General features: G+C 39.1%; 1 protein-coding gene across 1 annotated transcript in view; it reads right to left on the reverse strand.

Moving 5' to 3' along the window:
• PDZRN3 (PDZ domain containing ring finger 3) overlaps positions 1–23,697 on the reverse strand; it is a 255,607-nt gene extending 231,910 nt beyond the window's left edge. Inside the window, exons 1-3 of the mRNA XM_070738250.1 lie at positions 22,866–23,697; positions 8,337–8,423; positions 3,952–4,059 (exon numbers count right to left, since the gene is read on the reverse strand). Of these exons, the coding sequence (XP_070594351.1) occupies positions 3,952–4,059; positions 8,337–8,423; positions 22,866–23,585 (915 nt within the window). The 5' untranslated portion in view covers positions 23,586–23,697. The remainder of the gene's footprint in view (positions 1–3,951; positions 4,060–8,336; positions 8,424–22,865) is intronic.
• Positions 23,698–27,358: the final 3,661 nt, after the last annotated feature.

A 27,358-nucleotide genomic window follows, 5' to 3' on the forward strand; every position in this document is an offset into this window, starting at 1 on the left:
ATGTTTTTAAAAGAGCTGATTTGGGTTCCTTTTCAATTTTTCCTATAGTTTGTTGTCATAGAAACATAGAAACATAGAAGACTGATGGCAGAAAAAGACCTCATGGTCCATCTAGTCTGCCCTTATACTATTTCCTATATTTTATCTTACAATGGATATATGTTTATCCCAGGCATGTTTAAATTCAGTTACTGTGGATTTATCAACCACGTCTGCTGGAAGTTTGTTCCAAGGATCTACTACTCTTTCAGTAAAATGTCAATCTTTCAGTCATGTCAATCTTTCATGTCAACCTTCAGATTGACAGTCATGTCAATCTTTCAGAGCATGAATAAGCCACCACATGAACCATCTTCATCCTACACTCTATTTATGTACCCAGTGTTTCTCAAATAGTGGGGCATGCCCAGTGAAGGGCTACCAAAATGTTTACTACCACACTGTAGGCATGGCTTATGCAGGATGCCCTGTATTTTTCTTTCAACATTTTTCAGTGCAAATTCGGTGCTCTGGGATGGAGCTCCATTTTTGCTACCCCACTGCATCCACACACATACACGGTCTGGGCAGTAGCCTACCCCTGGGCATGCCCCCCTGGGGGGCGAGTGGAGAGATGCCAAGGGGCACATGACCCAGGGAATATGCTTTCTTTACCGCAGGGAATAGGACACACGTCCTACCTGACACTTGTACTGGTGCCTCAGTCGCATTCCTCGGTGTTGTGTCCAGGGCAGCCCATTCTAAAAGAAAATGTTTTGTGAGTTCAATCAAACTTCTCAAATTTGTGAAACATTTTCTTTTAGCCCTGGACACAACACTGAGGAATACGACCAAGGTACCAGTACAAGTGTCAGGTAGGATATGCGTCTTGCAGTGGGGTGCAATTTAGGGGTGGCAGGGAAGGCAGGGAAGGCCGCGATACTATTTACAGTTGTGGTGGATAGTTGGGAGGGCACAAAATATTTACTTCTTCCTGGTGGGGGTGCGGGGGTAACAGAAAATAAGTGAGAAGCACTGATGTAACCCAACTTCATTTTTTAGTAAAGAACAGTGTAAAATCCATAGACAGCAGTAAAGTTTATTATCATCCCATATCAGCATACATAATCTCCATGAGTTCAATGAACTGCCACAAAATTGTAGTTCAATTACAATGCCGATATTTAAAAGATAGCAATCCTTACTCTTCTACAGTACAGAATGCTCTCCATCTTTTACAGTTCCAGTAATCACTGATGCCCAGATCAATAATTATAAAATAATAAATTTTAATTCCTCAGTAGAAGAGACCAGTATCTACTGATTAATAACTACAGAGTGACACCATTCCTTATCTGTTTCAAATTCTTTCTACCAGAACAAGGTCACCTTTAAAACATATCTTTATCTCTCAGACATTAAGATTAGATTGTTTTTGGGAGTCCAGATAGCGTTAATGTGCTTGGACATTAAAGAGATTAAATACAGTTCAAATGTTCAACCAAACATAGACTTACCCATCATACTAGCAGAAGATAAGTTACATAGGCATCCAGAGCCTTTTAAATCTCAAGATTTGTGAAGGTTGGAGACACCAAACGAAATTAAAGATAACTCTGTTACAGTATCCGATCTCTCCCACTTATTCTACCAAAGTTATTCCGTAGTTATAAAGAAATTAATCCAACTGTCTGGATGTGTTATTCCTACTTCAGATTCATGTATTGAACCTCGTTACAGAACGTTAAATCTTATAACTTCATAAATAGATCATCAATATTCCCTACATGGTACATATATGATGTGTCTTCATGTGTGTGTGTGTGTGTGTGTGTGTGTGTGTGTGTTCTTCATTGGCAGAAAGGTTGCCTGCCCAGATTGGAGCTGAAAGGCAAAAACAGTTCCATAGTTGGGTAGATCAGGTTACCCTGATGGACTGGTCTCACTGGAAAAAAAACACTTGTCCCTGGTAGTTACACGTGGATATATCTTGCTGTCACCTACGCAAAGCCTCCTGAAATCAAATGAGTGTTTTCTTTACCTTGAGACCATGTGACCAACACACAGGTCTGAAGAAGGGCATGGCTGGTTATAAGTCGGGAACCATGGCTGTGCTGCACCTGAAGTGTGTGTGTGTGTGTGTGTATGTATGTAAGTGTGTATTTATGTATGTATTTATTTGTTTGTTTTGTTTGTTTGTTTGTTTGCTTGTTTGTTTATCTATTGGACTTGTTTGCTGCCCTTCTCCGTGGACTCAATATATTAAAAAAAAGTATACAATATAAACATTTAAAATCCAATTAATATACCTAACTATTCTAAAAACCCTAGAACATTAAAAATAATTCGTTCACATTCAAACAACAAGCATACATCACATTAGTTGGCCAGAAGCTAGGGTCTAGTGACCCTGAGCCTGGCAGCATGGATGGCTTTTCAAGTTCTTATGGAAGGTGACAAGGTTGGGGATCAGTATGAATCTCTGGGGGGGAGCTGATTCCCGAGGGCCGGAGCTCCCACAGAGATGGTTTTTCCTCTAGGCCCTGCCAAGCGATATTGTCTAGTTGACAGGACCTGGAGAAGGCCGACTCTGTGTGACCTGACCGGTTGCTGGGACTCATGCAGCAGGAGGGGGTCCTGCAAGTAATCTGGTCCGATGCCATTTAAGGCTTTATAGGTCATAACCAACACTTTGAATCATGTCCAGAAACCAATCTTCAGCGAATGCAGTCAGCGGAGGAGACATGGGCATATCTTGGGAGACCCATGACTGCTGGAGTGGCTGCATTCCAGAAAACCAAAACCATGTGATCCAGTTTTTAGAGAGAGAAATTGAAGTTGCTTCAAGATTTATAAAAGTTAGTGGAGAAAGACTGCATGAATATTCATTCTTTCTCTTCCAGACAGCCTCTTTATAACTTGAAATCAGATATTATTTTATAATCTGCTTTCTGTTTTTCAGCCTCCATTGCATCTTTAAACAGCCTTTTCCAAGTATAACCAGTTCTATCTTTAACATAAGTAAGTACATGAATAAATACATTTATTTTATATATGCAGGAAACAGAAAGTCTATATATTGCTTTCTGACAATAGAAAATCCATTACAGCTGCTTATTGCATGTTTTAAAAACATAAGAGCAAAGGAATTCAAGGACTTGAAGAGACTGGCTGCTCCACTGCTATCTTTGGCCCAAAAACAAAACTCCTTTTTGCCTTTCTTTTTTTAAAAAAGAAAAGAACAATAGTCCAGTAATGCTTCTATCTTTACAACAATTTTAAAAATTAAAATGCTGAGGAAAATCAACAGTTGAACACGATTTTCAATTAATTGATTTTTGTTCCATAACTTTAACTTTTTCCTTCAAAACATAAAAAGAGCTTTAACACCATCTTAAGAAAGAAGCACAACAATAAAAACTATTTTTTCAAGCAATCAGGACATTAGGGAAATGGGGCGGGTCGAGAAGTCGAAAATGAGCATCCAGTAACTCTTTAAGGGAAGCTTATCAAAATGTGTTCCCATACTCACTAAGAGAGGCATCTGTCCTTATCAACTGTTTGAAACATTTTGGTCTTCTTCGGAAAAAAAACTTCTTAGAAACCAAGCTAAATAAAGTCACAGTTTTCACAACAAATATTTGCCCTCACATATGGTTTTAACTTAACCACTTGCATGTCTCCATCAGCTTCAGAAGAAATAACTGCAGCATACCAAGTAGAAGCTTGCTCTTCAAAATATCAGGACAAGCACATACCTTCCATAATCTGCTTTCTATAATTAGGTAACAACTATACCTAAAGCCCAGAAGGTCAACATTGAAACAGTCAAGTATGCTTCAGCTGCCTTCTCTTCCAGTTTCTGTTGCCCATGTTACTACTCTCCTGGATTGGAAATGCATGCTATACTTTTGCCACAGAATGAGGATAGAGCTATGCCAATTGAAAATAGATTAGACCAAGTGTTCTTACCTCAATAATCTGGTCATGAATCTGGAGTCCTCCTTCCTTCGCAGCAGGCCCGCTATCGGCTATTTTAGAGACAAAGATTCCTTCACTAGTTGGGCCATCTTGATTGTCCTTTAAGCAAAGCAAAGAAGAAGAATGCAAACAGCACGTATGAGAGAAGGAAACCGAAATCATAGCAATGCTCACTATTTAAATATGGAATGCCATGTGGATGCTAGAGGACATTGTTGGTCTGCACCACAGGAATGCAGACCTTCCCTAGGTAAATGCTAAGAGCATCAACAATTGGTATCTAATTTGGAATAGCTACATTGGATGCTCCTAATAAGAAGAAATACAATAAGCTAGATCCCAAGATGCCTCTTACTTTGCCCACATCTACAAATAAGAAGGGAAGGGAAGAGAAGAGAAGAGAAGAGAAGAGAAGAGAAGAGAAGAGAAGAGAAGAGAAGAGAAGAGAATTCTTTAATGGCCAAGTGTGTTTGGACATATAAGGAATTTGCATATGTTCAATCTACATAAAAAGAAAAAAAATCATTCACCAAGAATCATAAGATAATATCATAAGATATTAGTGATAGGTTACTAATAAACAATCAAGTCACCGTAGAAAAAAACAATATAAATCCTAAAGATACAAGCAACAAAGTTATAGTCATAAGTGGGAAAAGATAGGTACTTTTATTCTATTATTATTATTAGAATAATAATAATAATACAATCTTAGTAAATAGTTTGACAATGTTGTGGGAATTAGTTGCTTAGCAGAGTGATGGCATTGAGGAAAAAATTGTATGTGTCTCTAGTTGTTCTAGTGTGAATTTGCAGAGCAGAATCTGTAGTCTAGCTAAAATACCCATTCATAAAGTGGAAACTTTTTATATGAGTAACAGTTTAAAATAAATTAAAGCTTTATATTTTTAAAAGGTTCTAGATTCAGGATTCATCTGTAAACATTTTGCTGATTGTTAAGAGGTTTTGTAATATGTATCATTGCACATTGCTTTTTCTTTTAACAGGGCGCATTTGCTTCCGTGATGAATATTACTCCATAGCATGGAAACATTTTATTCGTTGCTGACCAGCTGGAATTTGCTTAGCAGCATTACTTTTACAGTAGCTAGTTTATTTTAAGCTTTTAACCATCTCATTTTTAATGCAAGTAGAGTAACCTTCTATATTTTTAAAACCTAAAATTGTTAACAGAATTTTATATAAATGTTGTTTGTAATAACCAATTTAATTTTTTAAAGATAAAAGAAAATATTTGTAACTCAGAGTTGAACTGTGCTGGTAATACTAGAAAAATATACTCAAAATCTCAATGAAGAGAGGTTGTCAATCAATCCAGGTAAAGTGTCTTTTAAGCCTTCCACAGCTGTATGTATCTATTGTTTTGGCTTCTATTCCAGAGTCCACTTTTTAAGGATGCTTTTGAAGAAACTGTTCGAGTCATACAGCAATCTTTTCCAAACTGCTGTTTTCCAGATGTAAAGGACTTCAACTCCCAGAATTCACAATGGGCATGGGAAGTTCAGCATATGGATAAAATCAGGTCAGGCGATATTGTTCCAAAGAATTCATTTGTTTATTAGTCTTTTCTCTACGAGCAAAAAGGCAATATATACAGCACTCTCTTCTTTAATTCTTCTCTCAACAAGTAAGCTGAACTGAGAGATAGGCATTCAAATAATATCCCTAGCAAAGGCAAATCCATGCATTTGGCTCTCCCAAGCCAGTGGTGGCATTCAATTTTTTTTTAAACTACTGGTTCTTGGGTGTGTCTTGATAGGCATGGCATAACTTGGTGAGCATGGCAGGGGAAGGATAGTGTAAAATCTCATTCCCATCCCACTCCAAGGGAAGGATACTTCAAAATCCTCATTTCCTCCTGATCAGCAGGGAGGCAGAGAATAGATGGGGGTGGGGCCATTCAGAACTTGTATTTACCATTTCTCCGAACTACTCAAAATGTCCACTACTGGTTCTCCAGAACCGGTCAAAACCTGCTGAATACCATCTCTGTTCTCCAATTTTAAATTTACTATACCAGTAGGAACTTAATGGAATTTATATCTTATCTTTTCAACAAGGGATGGTATTCAAATTGGACATCAAAAGTGAGTTTTACATAGAAATAAATTAAGACATAATAAAAACACCCATTCGGAACATATCAATAAAAAGCAGCATCTCTTCCATCCTTAGCTATTGCAAAGAAATGGAAGTTCTGGGTATGCTATGCCTACTTCATTCTCTTTGGGAGCCACTTTGTACATTGTTTGCAACCGACTCCAAAGGGAGCTCAGATTGTGATGGCATTCTGGCTTCTGCTGTCCTGCGGGGTCTGAGGTCAACCTAGTGACACAAACACATTTTTGAGTGCCTAATCCTCTGGCTAGCCTGGTCACACGATGGCTGAAGAGTGAAGGAGGGCAGCCAGATCCTTCCAGGCATTGCCCTCCCTGGAGGGGCTTACTTCACCCACAGATTCTTCACTCATGAAGAACTGAGCTGATCGTAGCTGGGTTGCCCAACATCCAATCACTGCCCAGCCTGATGCCATCCCCCTTCAGAGGTGGGCTTCTACTGGTGTGGTGTGGTCTGGTGCACCGCTCCAATATGCCACAATGTGGAGTTAGAGACTTTGGCCTGCCACAGTAGATTAGTATTAGGGGAACTGGGAGGGGTAGTTGCATGACAGGGAAAGTTACTACCCACAACAAATTATTTTCTTTTGTTCTGAATCAACTAAAATAAGGAGGAAGTCCATGAAATCCCTGCACTCAGACTGGTCCTCGTGATGAACTTGTGGGTGTGGGGATGTCCGATGAACCTTAACCTGGGTGGGGAACTGGAAGGAAGTTCGTATCGGGATGGCAATGACGTGGCCATCATGGCTCTGCTAATAAATCGAACTTTGGATGAGAGAATGGCCTGGAATCTACTTTATTTCTCAGATGCTATTTTTTAGGGCACTGACAACAATCAGACTCTGGCCTGCCATGCCGATGATGCAATGTTGCAGTGCTGTCTTTGCCAGACTGTGCATGCCACCATCTCTTTTTTTTTCTAATTTCAGCCAATTTTTGGCTCTCTGCACATGCATGGAAGAAAAATCGTCTCTCTGCATGTGCAAAGAAGCAAAATTGCATGAGGGGACATGAAACATCATGACATGCACCACTAGGAAGAGGTAAGAGGAACCTGTCCTTGTCCCCCTTGCCCACCATTCAATTTGCCTGTTCCTGGGATCAGGCAGACCAGCTATGGTCGGCTCGGCTCTTGGCGGTAAAGAATCTGCAGGCAAAGTGAGTCCCTCCAGGGAGGACAAGGAGGAGCAGCTGGCCACCCTCCATCACTCTCCAGCCACTCTTTCTGCCAGGCTTGATGGAGAATTAGATGCCCCAAAATACTCCTGTGTTGCTGGGTTGACCTCAGACCCCACAGGGTCGCTGATAAGAAAAATATAAGATGGCAAGAGAGGAAAAAGAGGAATGGAAAGAAAAGAAGTGGTGAAGGTAGGAGAGGAGATGGAGAGGAGGAGAAGAGGGAAATAGAGCTGAGAGGAGAAAGGGAAGGAAGAGAGGGAAGTAGAGGGGAGGAGTGAAGAGAGGAAAGTAGATAGGAAGAGATGGATTCTTGAAAAATTGGGCAAAATATAATGTATATAAGAAAATAAACAGATGGGTAATTTCTTTGTTAATTTGGTGGTTTGATATTATTTGACATTAATTGATACTATAATGGAAGTTGTAAAAAGGTTAAAAAATATATTATTATAATTAAATTAACGTGACTACATTTTAATTAAAAATATGTGTATATAGATATATGCACCCTAACAACATCTTGTTTAAATTGAATATGGAATTTATATATATTATAAAATAAAATAAAACTTTGCAAAAAAATAAATACCCAAGATGGCAGTGCCCACAGAGACACCCACAGAACCAGCTCTGTGATGTTATCACCGAGCTATTAATAGTTCTAAAGAACCAGTTAGAACTGGTAGGAACTCACCTCTGGTTTCTTTGGAGTAAATCCTATAGGTCAACTTTTTAGCAACTGCCTTTTACAGTGATGTTTATAGTTACAGAACTTATGAAAAAGTTACTTTTTGACTTTTTCAGGTTTGGAAAGCAAAGGAAAGCTGATGTAAGATCATAAACAAATTCAAAGTTTAACCTAGCAACTGCGGTGAGAATAATCAAGGAGTCCAATTGTGGTCACTAAATGAGAACTACATACTGTACATTGATCTTCAATTGGCCTTTTTTCCTATGTTTAGAATTATAGTTTTATATACAGTATTTCATTATTTTTCCAAAATACATATTTTGGATTAAATATTCATAAGAAATGTAAGTTCACTATCAACATACCATACACGGACGACCACCAATTATATTAAATCCAAGAGATCCTGAATCACGGTGAAGAATAAAATTCAGTGTCTTTGTCTCTTCACCCTGGAAAGAAGTGAGGAAAATCAATTTAATATTGGCAAGTGTGAGACAAATTTTGTTTCATAAGGTGATTTGTTTCCAAATGTAAAATAATGCACTTGGGCAAAAGGAATCCTCAATCTGAGTATTGTATTGGCAGTTCTGTGCTAGCAAAAACTTCAGAAGAGAAGGATTTAGAGGTAGTGATTTCTGACAGTCTCAACATGGGTGAGCAGTGCAGTCAGGCAGTAGGGAAAGCAAGTAGATTGTGAACAGTGCAGTCAGGCGGTAGGGAAAGCAAGTAGAATGCTTGGCTGCATAGCTAGAGGTATAACAAGCAGGAAGAGGGAGATTGTGATCCCGCTGTATAGAGCGCTGGTGAGACCACATTTTGAATACTGTGTAATACACATTTGGAGTACTTCAGTTCTGGAGATCTCACCTACAAAAAGATATTGATGAAATTGAACAGGTCCAAAAATGGTGGAAGGTCTTAATCATAAAACTTATCATATAATAATAAATAAATAATAAAACTTATCAGGAAAGACTTAATGAACTCAATCTGTATAGTCTGGAGGACAGAAGGGAAAGGGGAGACATGGTCGAAACATTTAAATATGTTAAAGAGTTAAATAAGGTTAAGTAGAGAAGTGTTTTTAATAGGAAAGTGAACACAAGAACAAGGGGGCACAATCTGAGGTTAGTTGGGGGAAAGATTAGAAGTAACCTGAGAAAATATTATTTTACTGAAAGAGTAGTAGATGCGTGGAACAAACTTCCAGCAGACGAGGTTGGTAAATCCACAGTAACTGAATTTAAACATGCCTGGGATAAACATATATCCATCCTAGGATAAAATACAAGAAATAGTATAAGGGCAGACTAGAGGGACCATGAGGTCTTTTTCTGCTGTCAATCTTCTATGTTTCTATGATTTGAAAAACAACTAGGACTTGGCTAAAGATTTGATTTCTCCAACTTTAAAAAAATGAAGCAGTCACTAATTTTTATTATCTTGGATTTTTTCTTTTTGTTCTAAGACATTTATTGAAACAGGTATCTTCGTATGTATGACTACAAGCATTTAGCATTCAGAAAATACAAAAACAAATATTGGAATATTAATTAGCTAGAAGCCTTTGATGGTGCTGGTTAATGCAAATAGAGCTTACCTTCAATAAACATAGTTCTAGGAATGTAGTGTACACCGTACACATCTTCCATAAATATTCATGATGCAATATTGTTATCTCTCTCCTTTTCCTCCTTTTCCTCAAGCATTTTACTGCAATTTATTACAATCTAATTCTTAATAAATTTGTAGGGAGGAATATGGCTGTTCACAACTGTGTTATAAACATGACATCAGAATAAAGGAGAAAGGATCAAAATTAGAATATTTATTCTAAAGGAAGAATTCTTTTTTTCTTTTTTCCTTTTTTAATAAAATAATCTTTATTAAGTTTTATTACAAATAAAAGAGATAGAGATATCAAACAGAATAAAGACAAGTCAATAATGTATATAAGTTGGTATTCATAACAAGGTCATAATCCTAATGATATTATTAAAAGCATATAATATATAATAGATATAAGATATCTAGTTATAGTAATATTATTGACAATAAGGAGAAAAAAAAGATAAGATAAGAAAAAGTGGGAGCGTGAAGAGAAGAAAACAATAAGAAAGATAGAAGGAAAACAGAATTCTTTTTTTCATTTGATGGTACCTCTTACTAAAACATGGCAATCTTTTGAAATCAAACTTGGAGATAATGATTCCACTCTCTTATGCCCTATCAACATTAACCATTTTAAGTAAACCTGAACTGTTTGCAAGATGGATCAAACTGATCAGTCCTAGGGGAGATCAACCCTGACTACTCAGGTCAGATCTTGAAGATGAAACTCAAATGCTTTGGTGACCAAATGAGGAAAGACCCTAATTATGGGAAAGGTTTGGGGCAAAAAAAGGAAAGGGACTACAGAGAATGAGGTAGCTGGATAGAGTCACTGAAGCAGTAGGTGTGAGCTTAAATGGACTCTGGGGGATGGTAGAAAACAGGAAGCCCTAGGGTCGTGATGTGTAGGACATGACTTCGCAACTGACAACAACAAAAGAACTGTTTAAATCACACAATTTTCATCTTTGTAAATTGTCTATTGTGCTATTTTCTGACCAGGAAAATAGTGGAAATGTCTATCATAAATACATATATACTTTTAGTGAAATGCTACTTGAATCTAATCAACTTCAGTGACTGTTCCACTCACCTCACCCTGATTTACAAAATATTTTGTTATTGTTTGTATGCAGACTTTTCTAAATATAATGAATACGTTTTTGTCTGATAGGAAACAATGGTTAGAGAAAAATGCTGTATCTACCATTTGTTTAATTATGAAACAGCAAGCACATATACAATAACAAACTGACCGTGAAATTCTGCAAATTGATCACGTCTGGTCCGCTGTTGAGCCTGTTCCTAAATATAGGAAAGTTATTTGCCGCTCTTACATCCTTTATCACTACTGAAATGGGGAGACATAGTACTGAAGGAAAAATCACTCTTTCATGCATGTGGATTCAGCAATTAGTGCTTGCAATTCCAAATATCAAATATCAGGGATGGAAACAAATTCTACTTGAAACCTGGACCTTCAAGAACAAAGTTCAAGATGCACTCTCCTCAAAGGTAGCATTACTGTGCTATAAAAGAGCCTATGGACAGTATAGTATTTCTTGGGAAAATAGGAGAATTTTAAGTGTATTTTAATTTCCCATCAGTAATACTGAAAAATGCAACAACTGTGTCTCCCTACTACTATAACAGCAGTGTATATTGTTGAATAATAGAAATGAAATCAATGTATATATGTGAAAAAGATATAAACTTGTAATTTTGAAGCTTCCATAAAATAAAAATTGATACAATGTAACTAAGATTAACTCCTTTCATTTTTCAATACCTTTTAAAATTGAATTGTTGGTTCTATTGAAGCAAGGGCATTTCTTAATAGAAAATCAACTTCTATGATGGAGGATCAAATTACAACCTGCTGATTAATAATTTAATATCCCTAGCAGTTTTCAAAATAGGAAACAGAGATTCTAATTTAATAAACCTGCTTATTTGCATCTGCTATGATTTCAAAGGACATTTGCTTTCCAAATGGTCCAGAGAATTAACAAAGCAGAAAAATGCAGATGTCAAGATAAAATTTTTGCTCCACCTTTAACATCTTGTAAAAGTATTAGCTAATATGTAAGTGGCTTGAAATTAATGTATTTTACAGAGTCACGAGTAACAATTCTTTTTCTGTTCACAAAGCCATCTAAATCAAGATTTTCACCTTTAAACCACAATTCCTTCTGAAAAACTAAAGTGTGCCACAGAGGAGCCCAGATATTAAAATAGTAAGTCATTTTAAAAATCTATTAATCTTTATAGAAATAATGGAGTAAGTCTTGTCAAAAAATGCATTGAAATTGGGAAGAATGCTTATGTTACATAGGGATTATTTGCATAGCTGTCGCTGATTGGCTAATCTAGCAGCTGGAGATTTAACCCCTCTTAGTGACTAGTGGGCTTCAGGGAAGCCCTAAAAAACAGTTTCCCTGCAGCCTGCCAGCAGTCAGTATTAGTTCCAGCTAAAAGAAAATAAAGGTGCTGAACTGTTACTATGCCTCACCCCTTCATTTACATGTAAATCTAACACTGGCAACAAAGGTGGTGGAAGAAGAATAACAGAACAAAGGCACCTTGTGGCATCTGCAGCCATCTTAAGAAGCAAACCCCAAATTGCGTGGTCAACCTAGAGGATAACTGCACAAACATTTCCAGCTCCAGCCTTCTTTGGCCCCAAGACAGAAGAATGGTGAACATATATGTCTCATTTTTGCATGCTCCTGGAGGCTTCAGGAAAATAAGAGAAAATAAGGATTCTGCGGATAGAAATCTTAATGGGAAAAATGATATAGGATGCTTGGGATACTCTGAAAATGAGATAATAAAAGGTCCAACAAAAGCAATATCACTGAAAAGAAAAAACAAGAGACTCCAGATGAGACCGGCATGGCTGCACAAAAAGCTCTGTGACAAATTGGGAGATAAAGTAAAAAAAATGGAAAGAAGGACATGAAACTAGAGCAGAATAATAGGAAATAGCCAGAATCTGCAAAGACAGAAGGAATTAAGAGTTGCAACAAAAACCAAAAATAACAACAAAAAAAAGTTACCGGTATCTTTCAATAAAAAAGGAACAAAAAGAAAATCAAGGAAATGATTGGTACACCAATGGGAGAAAATGGCAAACAGACGATGGGCAACACAGAGAAAGCAGAATGCTTAATTTCTGCCTTTACCCAAAAGGGGAAAAAATAGCCCAATGTATCAAAAATAGCACTGTGGGATACAAAACAAAAAATGAGGTCAAAATAGGTAAGGGATTGACAAGAGAACACCTATTTGTTTTTGATGAGTTCAAATCTCTGGGACTAATTATTTTACATCCCAGAATATTGGAGGAGCTGGCTAATGTGATCTCAGAACCACAGAATGACATCTTTCAGAGTGCCTGGAGAGTTGCTAGAGGACTAGAAAAGTGCTGATGTGGTTCCAATATTCATAAAGCTTTAAAAAAATTGGATCCAGGAAACTATAGACCAATCAGCTTGACACCAATACATGGGAAAATCTTGGAAAAGATAATCAAACAGCAGGTTTGAAAGCACCTAGAAAGGAACAAGGTGATTACTGGAGTTCAGCATGGGTATATTAAAAGCAGATCATGTCAGATAAATCTTATTGTCTTCTTTGATAAAGTGTTTAATTAAAAGAGTGGATCAGGGAAATGCTGTGGATATAATATACTTGGACTCAGTAAAGCATTTGACAAAGTAGACCACAGCCTATGTCTTGGTAAGATAGAACAATATGACATAGACAGTATCACCATCAGATGGGTTTGCAGTTGGATGACCAATGGGCATTGATTTATTCTCCATAACACCTGAGGGAAGGGCAAAAAGCAATGTGTGGAAGCTTGTCAAAGAGAGACCGGGAAATAAGGAGGAATTTCCTGAAGTGAGAACAATTAATCAAAAGAAAAGCTTGTCTCCCTGATTGTTGGAGGGTTTTTTTAAAAAAAAAAAGTTTGGAGAACCATTTGTCTGGGATGTTATAAAGACACCTGTCCTGGGCAGAGGGTTGGACTAAAGGGGCTCCAAGGTCTTTTTTCTTTTTGCATGTTAATAATGAAACTGTCAGTCAAGTTATATTAATACTCAGAAATATTCTGTAAGCTGAAGGGTCACATATTTTCCTGTCACTTCTTTGAATGAAAAGGGAAGAGAGCTAAAATCAACTAGTAAATACTACAGACTCTTAGAAATTCCTACTAACGTGAAAGTAGCCTTTGGAAAATATTACTAAGTTAGACTTCAAAGGCCAATGTATCATAATGCCTCAAGTTTAATTATATGTAAATACCACTGATTTCCCCAAGATTCTTTTTCACATAAGCTAAACATGTTTATATCTCAAACTCTAAATGTCTGATGCTGTGTATCATCAAAATCCAGTCTGCAGGGAAACTCTGCTTTCTGCTCACTATAATTTATTGCATACTTACCTCTTCCAGAAGGGAAAAAAGTAGAAAAAAAGACAAAATCATCCAGTCCTAGGAGACTGGTTTTATGATCTAGTAAGTTCAGAAAATAAAACACAAGGATGTCATTGTCACAAAATCCTATCCTCTCTTTTCTATTGCTTGATGGAAGAAAAAAGAACTATTTTTACCAAAAAGCCAATTCTAGATTTCATTTAGAATTGAAGCCATGATTATAGCAGCAGGGGAAAGCTTTCCATTGCTACTTCTAATTCCAATGCTGCTCTAAGAAAAGAACAAAATGTTGGTGTTGTATATTGTGTTTTCCCCAAAAATAAGACCCTCTCCTATAATTTTTTTGAACCCTAAAATAAGCACTTGGCCTTATTGTCATGCATTCAAAATCCTTATTACCTTATTATCTTGACTTGTTATCAGGGGATGTCTTATTGGTGGGAAACAGGATAGTATCCAATGAAGTTTGGAAGAGAATGTTTCAGCAAAGTTTTGTAAACATTGTCTACATCAACTTTGCTATGCACCTTAATTTCATAACTGTTTGCATTTTAGCAGAATAACTAGGGAAGGGAGGTTGAAGAACCATATTGATAATTCTACCAGATGTGCTTTCAAAGCTGTCACAACTTTCTTGCCCCTCCAGAAATTCACATTTTTAAAGAATGCAGTGCTCCCCTCTACTAAATATCTTCTCTGTCAATCACACTGATTGTTAAGGAAATACTTTGCTGCAAAATGTCATTGCCACCCCTACCCCAATTCAGATCATCTGATGCTAAAACAAATGGAATGTTTCTGGCTTGGGTCCTCCCACAGCTGAGTCAAGCTCTTAAGAAATAATTCTGCATTCCAAACTAACAATAATGGTTGTTTCAGAAAATAAAAATACAAGAGCAAAAATCAAAATATGAACAGTTATTTCAACGCATCACCACCACTATAAAAACTGGTGGTAAAAGGTATTTTGTAAGGGCTACAACGAACCTTTTAAGAGTTCCTTTTGTAGCTTTCAAAGTGAGACAAGTAGGGGTGCGGTTTTTGCCTCGCTTGCTTGTTTGCTTCCATTTTTAGAGTTGTGAGATTTTAAGACACCAAATGAGAAATTTTGGGCCATACAGACTGAAGTCACCGTTTCCACCACTTAAAATTCTCAGACCTCTCTTCCCAAAACTTATGTTACTTGAGGTTTTATCAATAATTTATGATATATACTTTAATAAGCCTTGTAGATCTCTAGGTAATAGAAGTTATATATTCTTAGAGTTGGTTACTATTTGACATTTATTTATTAAATTTATCGAAAGCAAAGAACAAATACTCTTCACATTGAGTAAACATTATGTAAAGCAGAGAACAATGAAAAGCAATAAGTAAAAGAAATGTAAAGTTTAAAAAGTAAAAAAAAAACCTGCAGAAAGTTTAAAGTTAAATTAATTAAAAAATACAGAAAAAAATAAAAACGATCTATGTGGATCCAGCCTTATCACACCTCTCATATCTCCTACAGTCATAAATTAACTATAATTCCTTCTACTAAGTCAATACACCTTTTAAGATACTGAATTTTGTTCTTTAAATTTGTAATCTCTTTTTCCCCCCAGGAGCAGATCAACGTCTTCCAACATTAACATTCTCAGTTTCTCCTTTCCTTTAAGCGCATTCACTCTTTCTTCATATATTACTTCTGGGATCCAGTTCAAACTTCTGGTTATCACTCTATAATCAAATTCAATTTCATTGAAGGCTGCATCAGGGTTATGTTTGACCTCATGAGGGCCAAGATGGGTGCGGGCAGGACAGGCATGACCAGCTTTACATCACTCATGTCGGAGGTGCCATTGGTTGTCTGAGGACTCTGCCAGCAAAAATGGGCTCCCGAGCTATGTTTTTAGTTGCGACAGCCTCATGTAACACTCTGCCAGCAAAAACAGAGCTCGGGAGGGCCTCGTGGCATAGGCACCACAGACCAGTCCTTCACTGTTTCCAGATCAGCCCCACAGACCAGATCTAAGACCCCACAGGCAGGATCCGTCCTGTGGGCCTTGAGTTTGACACCCCTGCCCTATAAGGATGAGCTAACAAGAACTTTGAAGACAGTCTCACCTCAGTTACTTTGAACCATCTTATACTTTCTTTGGGACAAGTATGCTGAGAGCAAATTCACCAAGTAGATTGGGGGCTTGATGATGCCTCTTCTCTTGCACTGTCCACATTCTGAAATACTGTATACAGTGATCCCTCGATTTTCGCGATCTCGATCTTCGCGAAACGCTATATCGCGATTTTTCAAAAAATAATAAATTAAAAATATGTCCGGGTTTTTTTCTACACCAAGGTTCAATCATTTTCTCATTTCTCTTTTTTTCTCCCCTTTTTTCTATCATTTCTCTCTCTCTTCCTTCCACTCTTCTCTCTCTCTTTCCTTCTCTCTCCCCCCCTCCACTTGTCCACGAGAAGAAAAAAAGCAACATCTGCCGGGCAGCTCCCCTTGTGCCCTCGCTTTGTGCCTGCCTCTTGTCCCTCTCTTTTGGGGATTTTTTTTCTTTTCTCCCATTACTGTAAACCTGCCGCTTGGTCGCCGCCGAGCAGAAGCACGGGGAGGGCGAGAGAGGGAGATCGTGGCATGCGAGGTCCCTGCAGAGCAGAGGGGGTGGCTGAGGCGGCGGAGGCGTAGCGGCGGCGGCAGGCAAGCTTGGAGACGCAGCCTCAGCGAGCCGAAGGTTTCCGCGGCTCTGACCCAGAGCAGGAAGGGCTGGTGGGGGCAGCGAATCCACCTCCCCATCCACCGGCTCCACCATCTGCGCATGTGCGGCCATGGGAAAAAAGGGTGCGCATGCGCAGATGGTGTTTCCACTATATCGCGAAAAATCGATTATCGCGAGAGGTCTTGGAACGTAACCCTCGCGATAATCGAGAGATCACTGTATTATCTCTAACAGTAGAGGATACTCTAAACAATATTCAAGAAAGTTCTTACATATCTGCATTTTTACAACATGTTTGCACATTGACTATGCCACCTTAGTCAGATGCCATATAGTGGGATCTTTTTCCCTTTCATGCCAGAGTTGTTGAATGAATCAGTACAGTGGTTAAGTTTGCAACATGGCTGCTAAGTGAATGTGGCTTTCCACATCTGACATATGATTCTGCTTGTCAGAAGATCATAAATACTTGCCAGTTGCCACGCTTCTGAATTTTGTGACCATTGGATGCTGCAAGAGTCATGTGAAAAACAGTCACAAGTCACTTTTTTCAGCACTATTGTAACTTGGAACGGCCACTAAATGAATTGTTGTTATCTATGATTATTTGTCTTTTTAATGTATGCTAGAGAACAGAACAGAACAGATTTTTTTTATTAGCCAAGTTAAACACACAAGGAATTTGTCTTTGCTGCATATGCTCTCAGTGTACATAAAAGAAAAGATACATTTGTCAAGAATCATGAGGTGCAACACTTAATGATTGTCATAGGGTACAAATAAATATCAGGAAACAATCAATCTTAATATAAATTGTAAGGATACAAGTTACAGTCATTCAATCATAAGTAGGAGGAGATGGGTGATAGGAATGATGAGAAGACTAATAGTAATAATGATAATAATAATAATAATAATAATAATAATAATAATAATAATAGTAATAATAATTTGTTTAGCAGAGTAATGGTGTTTGGGGGGAAAAACTGTTTCTGTGTCTAGTTGTCTTGGTGTGCAGTGCTCTATAGCGACATTTTGAGGGTAAGAGTTGAAACAATTTATGTCCAGGATGTGAATATCCTGGACATAAATTTATTTACTTCCTAGTACAAGTCAATAATATATATGCATTATTGATGTGCATCTTTAGTCGTAATATAACAAAATGCACATTGATCTTTTCTCGCAGCCAAAAATATATATTTAAAACAAAATTATATTTTTATAGTTGAATTGACTGATTTAATACTAATAAGCACAGCAAACAAAATACTAACAGCTGCTGCCCTTGAGACAATTAGTATTTTATATAAGCTTATTTTGACATGGTGCAGCATGGTGGGCTTAATGAATAAAACCATTTTACATTAACTGCTGCAGAATATCTTAGTATCACTCTAATCCCTGAGCCAATATGCCTGACTGCCATTTGTTTATAACTTTGCCCTTTGCTGCACATAACTATGTTGACATCGCGGTCTGATTAAATAATCCAGGGATCAAAATACTGGAAACCTGCCATCCTTTCACTCCTCACACAGGCGAGAAAGGGGAACAGGTCTATAGCCATGCTGTGGTTCAACTCTGTATTTCTTCAGTGTTTAAAGATGTATATTTTCTAATTACACTTCTTTTAGCCAAAATGTTTAACCTTGGAAAGTTGCCCAAAAAGTTGTGAAAGGCATGTAATTGATTGAAGACTGGGCCACACTTTTATGGTGACTTGACACCTTTGGGCTTTCTGCAGATTACATGCTGCCTTTTTTTCTGAAAACTGCATAACAGCCTTTTTGTGGATAGGCTGAAAACAAACAGTCATATTATCCAGCTGTGTCCATAAATCTGATGAAAACATTGCTGCACTGCTATTGGAAGACTTTAAACAAGAAAATAGCAAGTGTCCAGTTGGGTAATTTAATAATGCCCCAGCCCTCTTGCAAAACCAAAAGTCAATTCAGACATTACATGTTCCAATGATGAGATCATTCCCCGTCTGCGCATTTATGAAAACAGATTGAGAAATGCATATAGCTTTTTGCTCACAATTGCACATTTCAGAATGGGATCTCTAAGATCTAATTCTATTATTCCAATATGCTAATAAAAAACTTATAAGAAACTTCAAAAACTATCTGTATTTTACAACCTTAAAGAGGTATCCAAGCTCTACATCTAGGTATTCAGATGCTAGTTTCATGGCAAGAGTTAACATGAAAGAAAGTACAGTAGTACCTCTACTTACGAACTTAATTTGTTCCGTGACCAGGTTCTTAAGTAGAAAAGTTTGTAAAACGAAACATTTTTTCCCATAGGAATCAATGTGAAACCAAATAATGTGTGTGATTGGGGAAACCACAGGGAGGGTGGAGGCCCTGTTTCCTCCCAGGAGATTCCTAGAGAGACCCCACGGAGGCTTCTCCCCATCTTTTCTGGCCCTGTTTCCTCCCAGGAGTTTCTTAGAGAGGTCCCATGGAGGCTTCTCCCTGCCTTTTCTGGTTACAGTTTTGGAGGCTCAGGTTTGTAAGTGGAAAATGGTTCTTGAGAAGAGGCAAAAAATATTTTCTTATCTAGAAAAGTTTGTAAGTAGAGATGTTATAGGTAGGGGTACCACTGTATATAATCAGTGTATAATAGTATCGTATTTGTCAAGAAAGTTTGGCTTTCGTTTAGGTATCCAGGATAGAGAGCAAAAAGAGAAGAACTTGGTGATATACCCTAACTTGGATTAAAAAAACACCAGGAGACAAAAAGTTTCATATCAACATCAAAGTTATCAGGTTAGTACCAGTAGTATACAAATGAAGGTATGGAGTTCAACAGAATAGTAAATTGAAAAAAAAGTGAAGATAAAGTTGCATGCTGAAAATAAATGTGGAACCTGAATGTTACAGCTCACTGAATTTTCCCCATGGCACCACAATGATGATTGAGATTTGCTGGATTACCATCAAGTCACATTGGCATAGTCTTTGCTATCCCACAGTCCACAATGTGAATGAGCAATATGGGACAATTACTTCTTGGTCTCTTATAATATTAACTTTTTCTAGTAATTGGATCTAGTAGATTGGATTGAAAGTTTATTTAAAATAGTTCCTTAAGAACTGTCAATCTTACTGGGGGAAGCAAATTGAAGAAACTTCAAATTTCTGGCCATTTGTTTCCTTTTGCTCTCAGATAAGAACTCAACATATATTACCTTGATCTGAAACCATGGCTCTTTATAGATTCTAAAATTAGTAGCAACCAAAATTTTGAAGATCTAAACCCAGATATGGAGAACCATATCTTACTCCATTTTCTACTATTATATAATACAGGTAGTTAGATACCCGAAGAAAGCTTTCATATCTCCTCTCAGTCTTCTCTTCCCCAAGCACCCAACATTTCCAACCATTCCTTCTGTTTTCTTACAAACCTTTTAGCATCCTGGTTGTCCTCCTAGGACTGTGATGGCGAACCTATGGCACGCAGGCCACAAGTGGCACATGGAGCCACATCAGTAGGTACATGAGCTCAGGTTTGGTGTGCATGTCTGTGCTGGTCAGCTGATTTTTGGGCCTTCTGGACCCACTGGGAGTTGGGAAACAGGCTGTTTCCAGCCTCCGGAGGGAGTGTGGGAGACCCATTATTTGCTCTCTCCAAGCTCCAGAGCCTTTCTATGAGGCTGGGGTGGGCAAAAATGGCCTTCCTCACCTCCAGAAACCAGAAATGGCCCATTTCCCAAATTGAAATGGGCCATTTCTGGCCTCCAAAGGCCCTGTGGGGGAGGGAGAGGCCATTTTGCCCACCCCAGTCAAAGAAACATCTTAGAAGGCAATACTGGGCCATGTCTCTCCTGCTTACATGGGCTCTTCTATTACTGTGTTGTATTCCCCTGCATCTTCCTTGGTTGTTGTTGTTTTCTTTAGTGTTTACAAATGTTTAATTATATGAGTATTTTCCATCAAGTCACAGAATATTAGTTGTAGGCAACTTTGGAGTTAAATAATTAAGAACCAATGTTGGTTCTTAATTATTATAAGATGTCAATTAAAGTTCTTTCTATAAGGATTTTGAAGTGAAAAGATAGATCGTTCATTTATTTGGGTAGTACTGAATCAAGATATTTTTTTTGTAAGCTACAAGGGACAAACTCCATTTTATCATTCTGCTTTCTCAAGATCCTAAAACAGATTTCACACGTGCTTTTAGTAATAGATGAACTTAGATATGTTAATGGACAGCCACACTCTGTAACATAATGAGAAACAGCTGCTACCAAAGCTACATGGTGATCTTTCTACATAATTACCAATTCCTGCTATCACCCTGAGTGATATCATCCCAACTGCGGTACCAACATTTCCTTTCTGGGACAAGCGAAAAAGAAATACTGATCTGGGTTATTTTTTTATTCTCCTTAAGAGAGCCACCATTTATGCTTTCTCTTTTATTTATTTATTTACTAATTCATTCTATTTATATACACTGTAATATGCATGAACTCCTGGTGGTTTGCAGAAAGAAATGCTGAAGGCCTTAAGGATTATCTAGAGAGCTTGAGTAAATTTTTAAATTTAAGAGAAAATATATGTAACTTGCCCAAATGATCATAAATGAATAAAATAAAGCAAGCCTCTTGAATATCCATGTCTTTGTTTCAAAAGATGTCTTGACATTTTCCTCCTTCTGTGATCAAAACATTAAAGTATTTCAAAACTCTGTACTAACTGTTATCAAAACATTAAAGTATTTCAAACCCTCTACTACCTCTCTCCCCCAATCAGGGGCTTTGGATAAGTAGACTTTGACTTCCATAATTCCCAGCCACTTTGCTAGAAGTGAGGGAAATGGTGTGAAACCTCTCAAAATCAGTCGTGATTGAACAAACTGTAGTTCCAAGGGAGAAATGCTCAATAAGAGGTGTCTACAATAAAACCTAATTGTGTAAAGAAAAGAAGTCCACAAAGGCAACTTTTTGTGGATATGAGAGGAGTTGCATCCCACCCACCCTCCAAAAAATCAGTACCAGAAAGAGCAAAGGAACTTGGTAGAGGATCTTAAACTCTGATTAAACATCCACCACCCACCACCCACCACACCTCTGTTTTGCAGGTCCTATTTCTCCTAAGTTAGTGGAAAGCAGCTTAGCTGTAAATATTTGCCCTTCACGCTGAGCCCACCAGCTGGCTAAAACTGCAGCTGACAGATATGTCTGTAAAGAAGGGAGAGAGTTAGAGGGAGAGTGGAGGGGGCTAAACAGATTTCAAAGTAAAGAGGAAGAGAGAGCTCTCCCTCCAACTCTCACTAATAAGGAAAAGAGAAGAAAATAAACAACAAATATCCTGTCTCCTCACTCTTCCTTCTGCCTTGATTTGTTTGCTGATTCCCAAGTTACAGATACAGGATGCCAAAAGTCTGGCTGTCTTATGGCAACCTCAGGGTCTTGTTTTGTTTCCTCCCCTCCCCCCAAGAGGGATGTTTTCTCTCACCAAAACATTTGTGCCAAACTATTCTTGACCCCACTCGAATTGCAAAGGGCCTGGCACATTTGTGGAGGTGACCGCATTCAAAAGAGTTTATCCTGCAGGGATGAATATGGGAGGTGCATAAAAGAGGCCAGAACATTTGGTATGTAATGTTTGGAAAGAAAGAGGGGGAGGGAGGGGAGGGGAGAAAGAGGGGGAGGAGGAAAGGAGGGAGGGAGAAAGAGGAGAGAGCGAAATACTGGATTGTATAACCAAGCTTTCCCTAACTGGGGCATCCCACCGATATGAATTGCAAAAGAGATTTGGAGAAAGCTGCGCACACAGGCCATGTCTGGGTAGCTCAACGCTCACACATCTGCAGAGCAATCCTATATCCATGAATGTTCAGAAGTGAATGTTGAAGGATGCAACTTTAGGATAAGGGTTAAGAGGTTAGGGTTGTGTCCTCTGATTTCCCTGGGGCCACGGGTCACTTGATTAGATCCAAAGACATTATTGTGGCAGTCATTAAAGACACCATAGGGCTCCCACTCCTCTGTCTTTAGGGCTACCCATGAGGGAAAAAAGTGGGGGTGGAAGGAGAGAAATAGCTGGATTGGGGGTGTCGCAGTGCCGCCTGTCTGTCGGGGGGGGGGGAGGGGGTGGCGTCGCACTCACCTTAGTGGGCGAAGAGGCGGCTAGGTTACGGCCGAGCGAGTCGAGGCGGGCGCTGTATTCGGTGAACTTCTTCTGGTAGCGCAGCGCTGTCATCTGGAGCTCGAGCTGCACGGCCGAGAGCTGCGAGAGGAGCGACTTCTCCCGCTTGCCGGCCCGCAGCGCCTCTTTCTTCAGCTCTTTCTCCAGGCCGGCCAGCTTGGCTTGGAGGGCGCCGTTGTGCGCCTTGAGCGCCTGCAGGCAGCAGTGGGAGCCGGCCTTGCGCTCGCGATGGGTGAGCACCAAGCCGCAGCCTTGCTCGCAGATCCCCACCGGCCGGGCCTCGCAGCTCTCGCGCATATGCGCGTCCACGTCGCGCAAGTTGAGCACTTCGGCGCAGCCCTTATGGCGGCACTTGGCCGGCGAGTAGTCGCACATCTCGGCGTGCTCGGCCAAGTGCTGCAGCTTGACCACCTTCTCGCAACCCCGCGCGCGGTTGGCGCACTTGATGTCCAGCTTGAGGATGAGGCTCTTCAAGGGCAGGACGTGGTTCAGCTCCTTGGTGGACATCCGCTGGCACTTCACCGGGCAGCTGCCTTGCTGCACGACCCACGGCAGGACGCAGCCGGCGCAGAACACATGACCGCAAGGGGTGGTGAGAGGGTCCTCCAAAACTTTGTTGCACAGATTGCATTTGAAGTCGGGATCCACCTCCCCGTTGAAGCGATCCAGCTCAAACCCCATCGTTCTCCGCCTTCGCTGACCGCAAGGCAAACGCCTCCGTCCGTCCGTCCACCCGAGCGCACGGACCCACCCAAACTCCCCCACTTCTCTGGGGTGAGAAATGAAAATAAAGCCGCGGTTTTAATCAGCTAGTTTTATATAAATATATAAAAGCGTTCCAAATCACACGCTGTCCAAGGAGGGGGGGGAAAGGGAGAAACAAAAAGAAAATCTTCCTTGGAGAGAAGAAGCCCCAACTGCAGAGGTCACCGGACATTTATTCTCACCGCTCTCCTCTCTCATTCCTTGCGAGGCACGAGGAGCAGCCCAGACTGGCTGACTGCGGGCTGTCTACTGACTGAACTAATTGCCTCAGACTTCCTTGCAAAGGCTGGTGAGGAATCCTCTACCGCATTGATCCTAGTGAAAGCGCAGGGGTTCCTTTCGCCCACCTCCCTTCCCTTCTTCCCCTCACGCACGGCCTTTCCCAAACCCCTCCTGCTCTCGCCTTTTTTGGCTCGGTTTAGCTTCTTCTCTGCTTTTCTTTTTGAGAGAGAAAGATTCGGACGGGGGACGCCTCATTCCCTGAAGCTGAGAATGCTGTTTATTCATGAGCATAATCAGCAGTATGGGTCGCCGGATATATGAAGGAGGAAAAAAGAGGGGTGAAAGAAAGAAAAAAGTCTCGGCTGAGGCATTCGGGAGTTTGCACAGGGAAGGGTAGACGGCAGTTCCCTGAAGCTTTCTTTGTTTAATGGATGGTAAAGTTCTATGCCGAGAGGCTCTTGGAGTTGTTTCTGGTATTCGGGGATTTTATGCAAAGAAGGTTGTCTCTATCATTGCAAATAACTTATTTGCCCCCCCCCCCCTTTCCTTGAAGAAATAGATGGGAGCTGGAGCACACCATGTTTACTTGCAATATGTTTTCTTGAGTCGCTTAGAGAAGGGGAGCATAGAAATCTAATTAAGAAATAAATAATAATAAGTATGTTCTGGCAGAAAGAAAGCGGACAGATCTTCCAGGGTGGTTGGTTTCCCAGAGCATTTTTGTCAAACTTGCAGGTGACAGAACTTTGCAGGAAATGCTAATCCCTTGGAAATGCAATTCAGTACAACTTAAATAGAACAGGGATCCATAAGCAAAGGGAAGGAGGTTCTTGGCTTGACTCTTGTATATGTGGAAGCAGCAGTCTGATGTGTCTTAAAGAAAGAAAGAAAGAAAGAAAGAAAGAAAGAAAGAAAGAAAGAAAGAAAGAAAGAAAGAAAGAAAAAGACCGAGCTTGTAGTTGTAGTTTTGTAGTCATAAGAAGTAATATAAATAATATAGTCGTAAAATAATATATAAGATATAAGAAATAGCTGTCAAGATAGACAGCAAAGGAGAAGGGCTGTTACATGTTTCTGTTTCCTCTTTCTTATTTGTTTTTTATTTCTATCTCTGTTTGTGTGAGATGTTTGTCCGTTTTAAGACAATGTACAAAACAAGATTAGTGTAAAGAAGTATGAAGCAGATTCCAAAGATTATGTACTGTCTTTTTTAATTGTATAAATTTTCAATAAAACTTTTTTTTTAAAAAAGAATATTTCTACAGTATCTTTATTTTGTGTTCAACAGTTCTCATCTAGAATACAGTACTATCTCTGTTTCTGAGAATCTTTAAGAATAGTCACAGTCACTCATGCCCTCATCACCTCGAGGTTCGACTACTGTAATGCTCTCTACATGGGGCTACCTTTGAAAAGTGTTCGGAAACTTCAGATCGTGCAGAATGCAGCTGCGAGAGCAATTGAGACATCTCCCCCGGGCATATACAATTTATGCATGGTATGTTTGATTAGTAAATTGGTTTTTTTAAATATTTTAAACTATAATTTAGATTTGTCATGAATTGTTTTGTTCTGTTGTGAACCGCCCCGAGTCTGCGGAGAGGGGTGGCATACAAAACTTAATAATAAATAAATAAAATAAATAAATAATATAAATGAAGGCAATGGAGAATAATATAAATGAAGGCAATGGAGAATGTCAGTGATTCAGAAAACAATTCTCACAACAAAAATAAAGGACAGAAAGAAGGAAGGAAGGCAGGAAGGAAGGAAGAGAGAGAGACAGAGAAAGAAAGAAAGAAATCTGAAGGAATTGGATATCTTTAGCCTAGAAAGAGATGGGGGCACAATCACATTCTTCAGATATTTTTTTAAAAAACCACTATCACGTGGAAGAGAGCAAAAATACAAAGGAGCATATCTAAATCTAATGGGTTTAAATTACAGGATGCTTTGTCAGTGGAACAAATCTTCAAGACGGGTGATGTAATTGCTGCAGGACTTCAACTAGAGATTGCCTAACTTTCTGCCTAACTTTCTTATTCACTGAGTAGAGGTTTGTGGCTGATGATGTATAAAATCCCTCCCAACTCTCTGAAATGTAAGAGGTGTGCCTGATGGGACCTTTCCCAAGCACTAAATGAACAAACCACTTTATCAGGACAACAGACCACCTCCTCCCTCCCACTGAGAAATTGTGCCCTAGAATGTTCATCAGAAATTATCCAGGTATACAAATGTATGCTCTGAAGTCTCTACTTGGAGAGCAAAAAAAAAATAAATGAGGGAGGGAGTTTTTGCTAACCAAAATTAGTTTTCCAAGATTCAGGGTAAAGAACTTCCCACCCTGCCTGAATATACCAGAGATTGGACCTAGGATTTTCTTTCTAGAAAGACCACAGTTATTTCTGTCATATCTATCCAATGGTACCTAGTTTTATGCAGGATGACAAAAAGGTATCTTTGTGCGCTTGGTCTTGAGTAGACCAGAGGTGGAGAAGCAGAAGATGAGGGTGAAAAGATAATGTCTGTAGGCATTTTAAAAATAGTTAGGGGGCAGCTAATGCAGGCTAAACTCAGAAATTTCATAAAACTACCTCTAACCATTACATATCATATCTAGACCTTCATATGTTCTAAATTGAAGAAATGTCCATAGGAAAAGGAATTGTTGCAGAGAAGGAGAAAAGAAGAGGGCAACAGGGTGAAAACTGACCCAGGAAAGCATTTAGATCAAGGTCACATTTTAACACAATTTAGAATATTCTATTCCTAACTACAGAATGTATTAGTGAAAGATTCTATTCTATTGCAGAAATAAAAATTTGTAAACTTGCTTTCCTGGCTTCCAAGTTTAGGACTGACTCATATTTACATATTTACTTAACATAAGTATAAGTAATTAAAAATAGGTTAGATATCCCCTGCTCACTCTTTATTTTAATTTTATTTACTTATTATTAGAGTTGGAAGTGACCTTGCAGGTCATCTAGTCCAACCCCCTGTTGGAGCAGGAGATCCTGCACCTCCTAGCAGCTAGCAGTCCAATCTCTTTTTTGAAATGTTGACTGTTGGGGCATTCACAATTTCCAGTGGCAAGCCGTTCCAAAGTTTGATCACTCTCACCGTCAGAAAGTTCTTCCTTATTTCCAGGTTGAATCTCTCCTTGCTCAGCTTCCATCCTTTGCTCCTAGTTTGGCCCTCTGGTGCCCTGGAAAAAAGTGTGACCCCATTCTCTCTGTGACAACCCCTTAGATATCTGAAGACTGCTATCATGTCCCTCCTGGACCTCCTCTTTTCTAGACTATCCATGCCCAGCTCCTGCAACCATTCCTCGTATGTCTTGGTTTCCAGTCCCTTTGTCACTCTGGTTGCTCTCTTCTCTACTTTTTCTAGAGTTTTAATGTCTTTTTTTATAATGTGGTGACCAAAATTAGTTTTAGTTTTTTAGGTTTTTTTAGTTTGAA

This window comes from Erythrolamprus reginae, chromosome 2 (assembly GCF_031021105.1).
Source record: "Erythrolamprus reginae isolate rEryReg1 chromosome 2, rEryReg1.hap1, whole genome shotgun sequence".
NCBI classification, from domain to species: domain Eukaryota; kingdom Metazoa; phylum Chordata; class Lepidosauria; order Squamata; family Dipsadidae; genus Erythrolamprus; species Erythrolamprus reginae.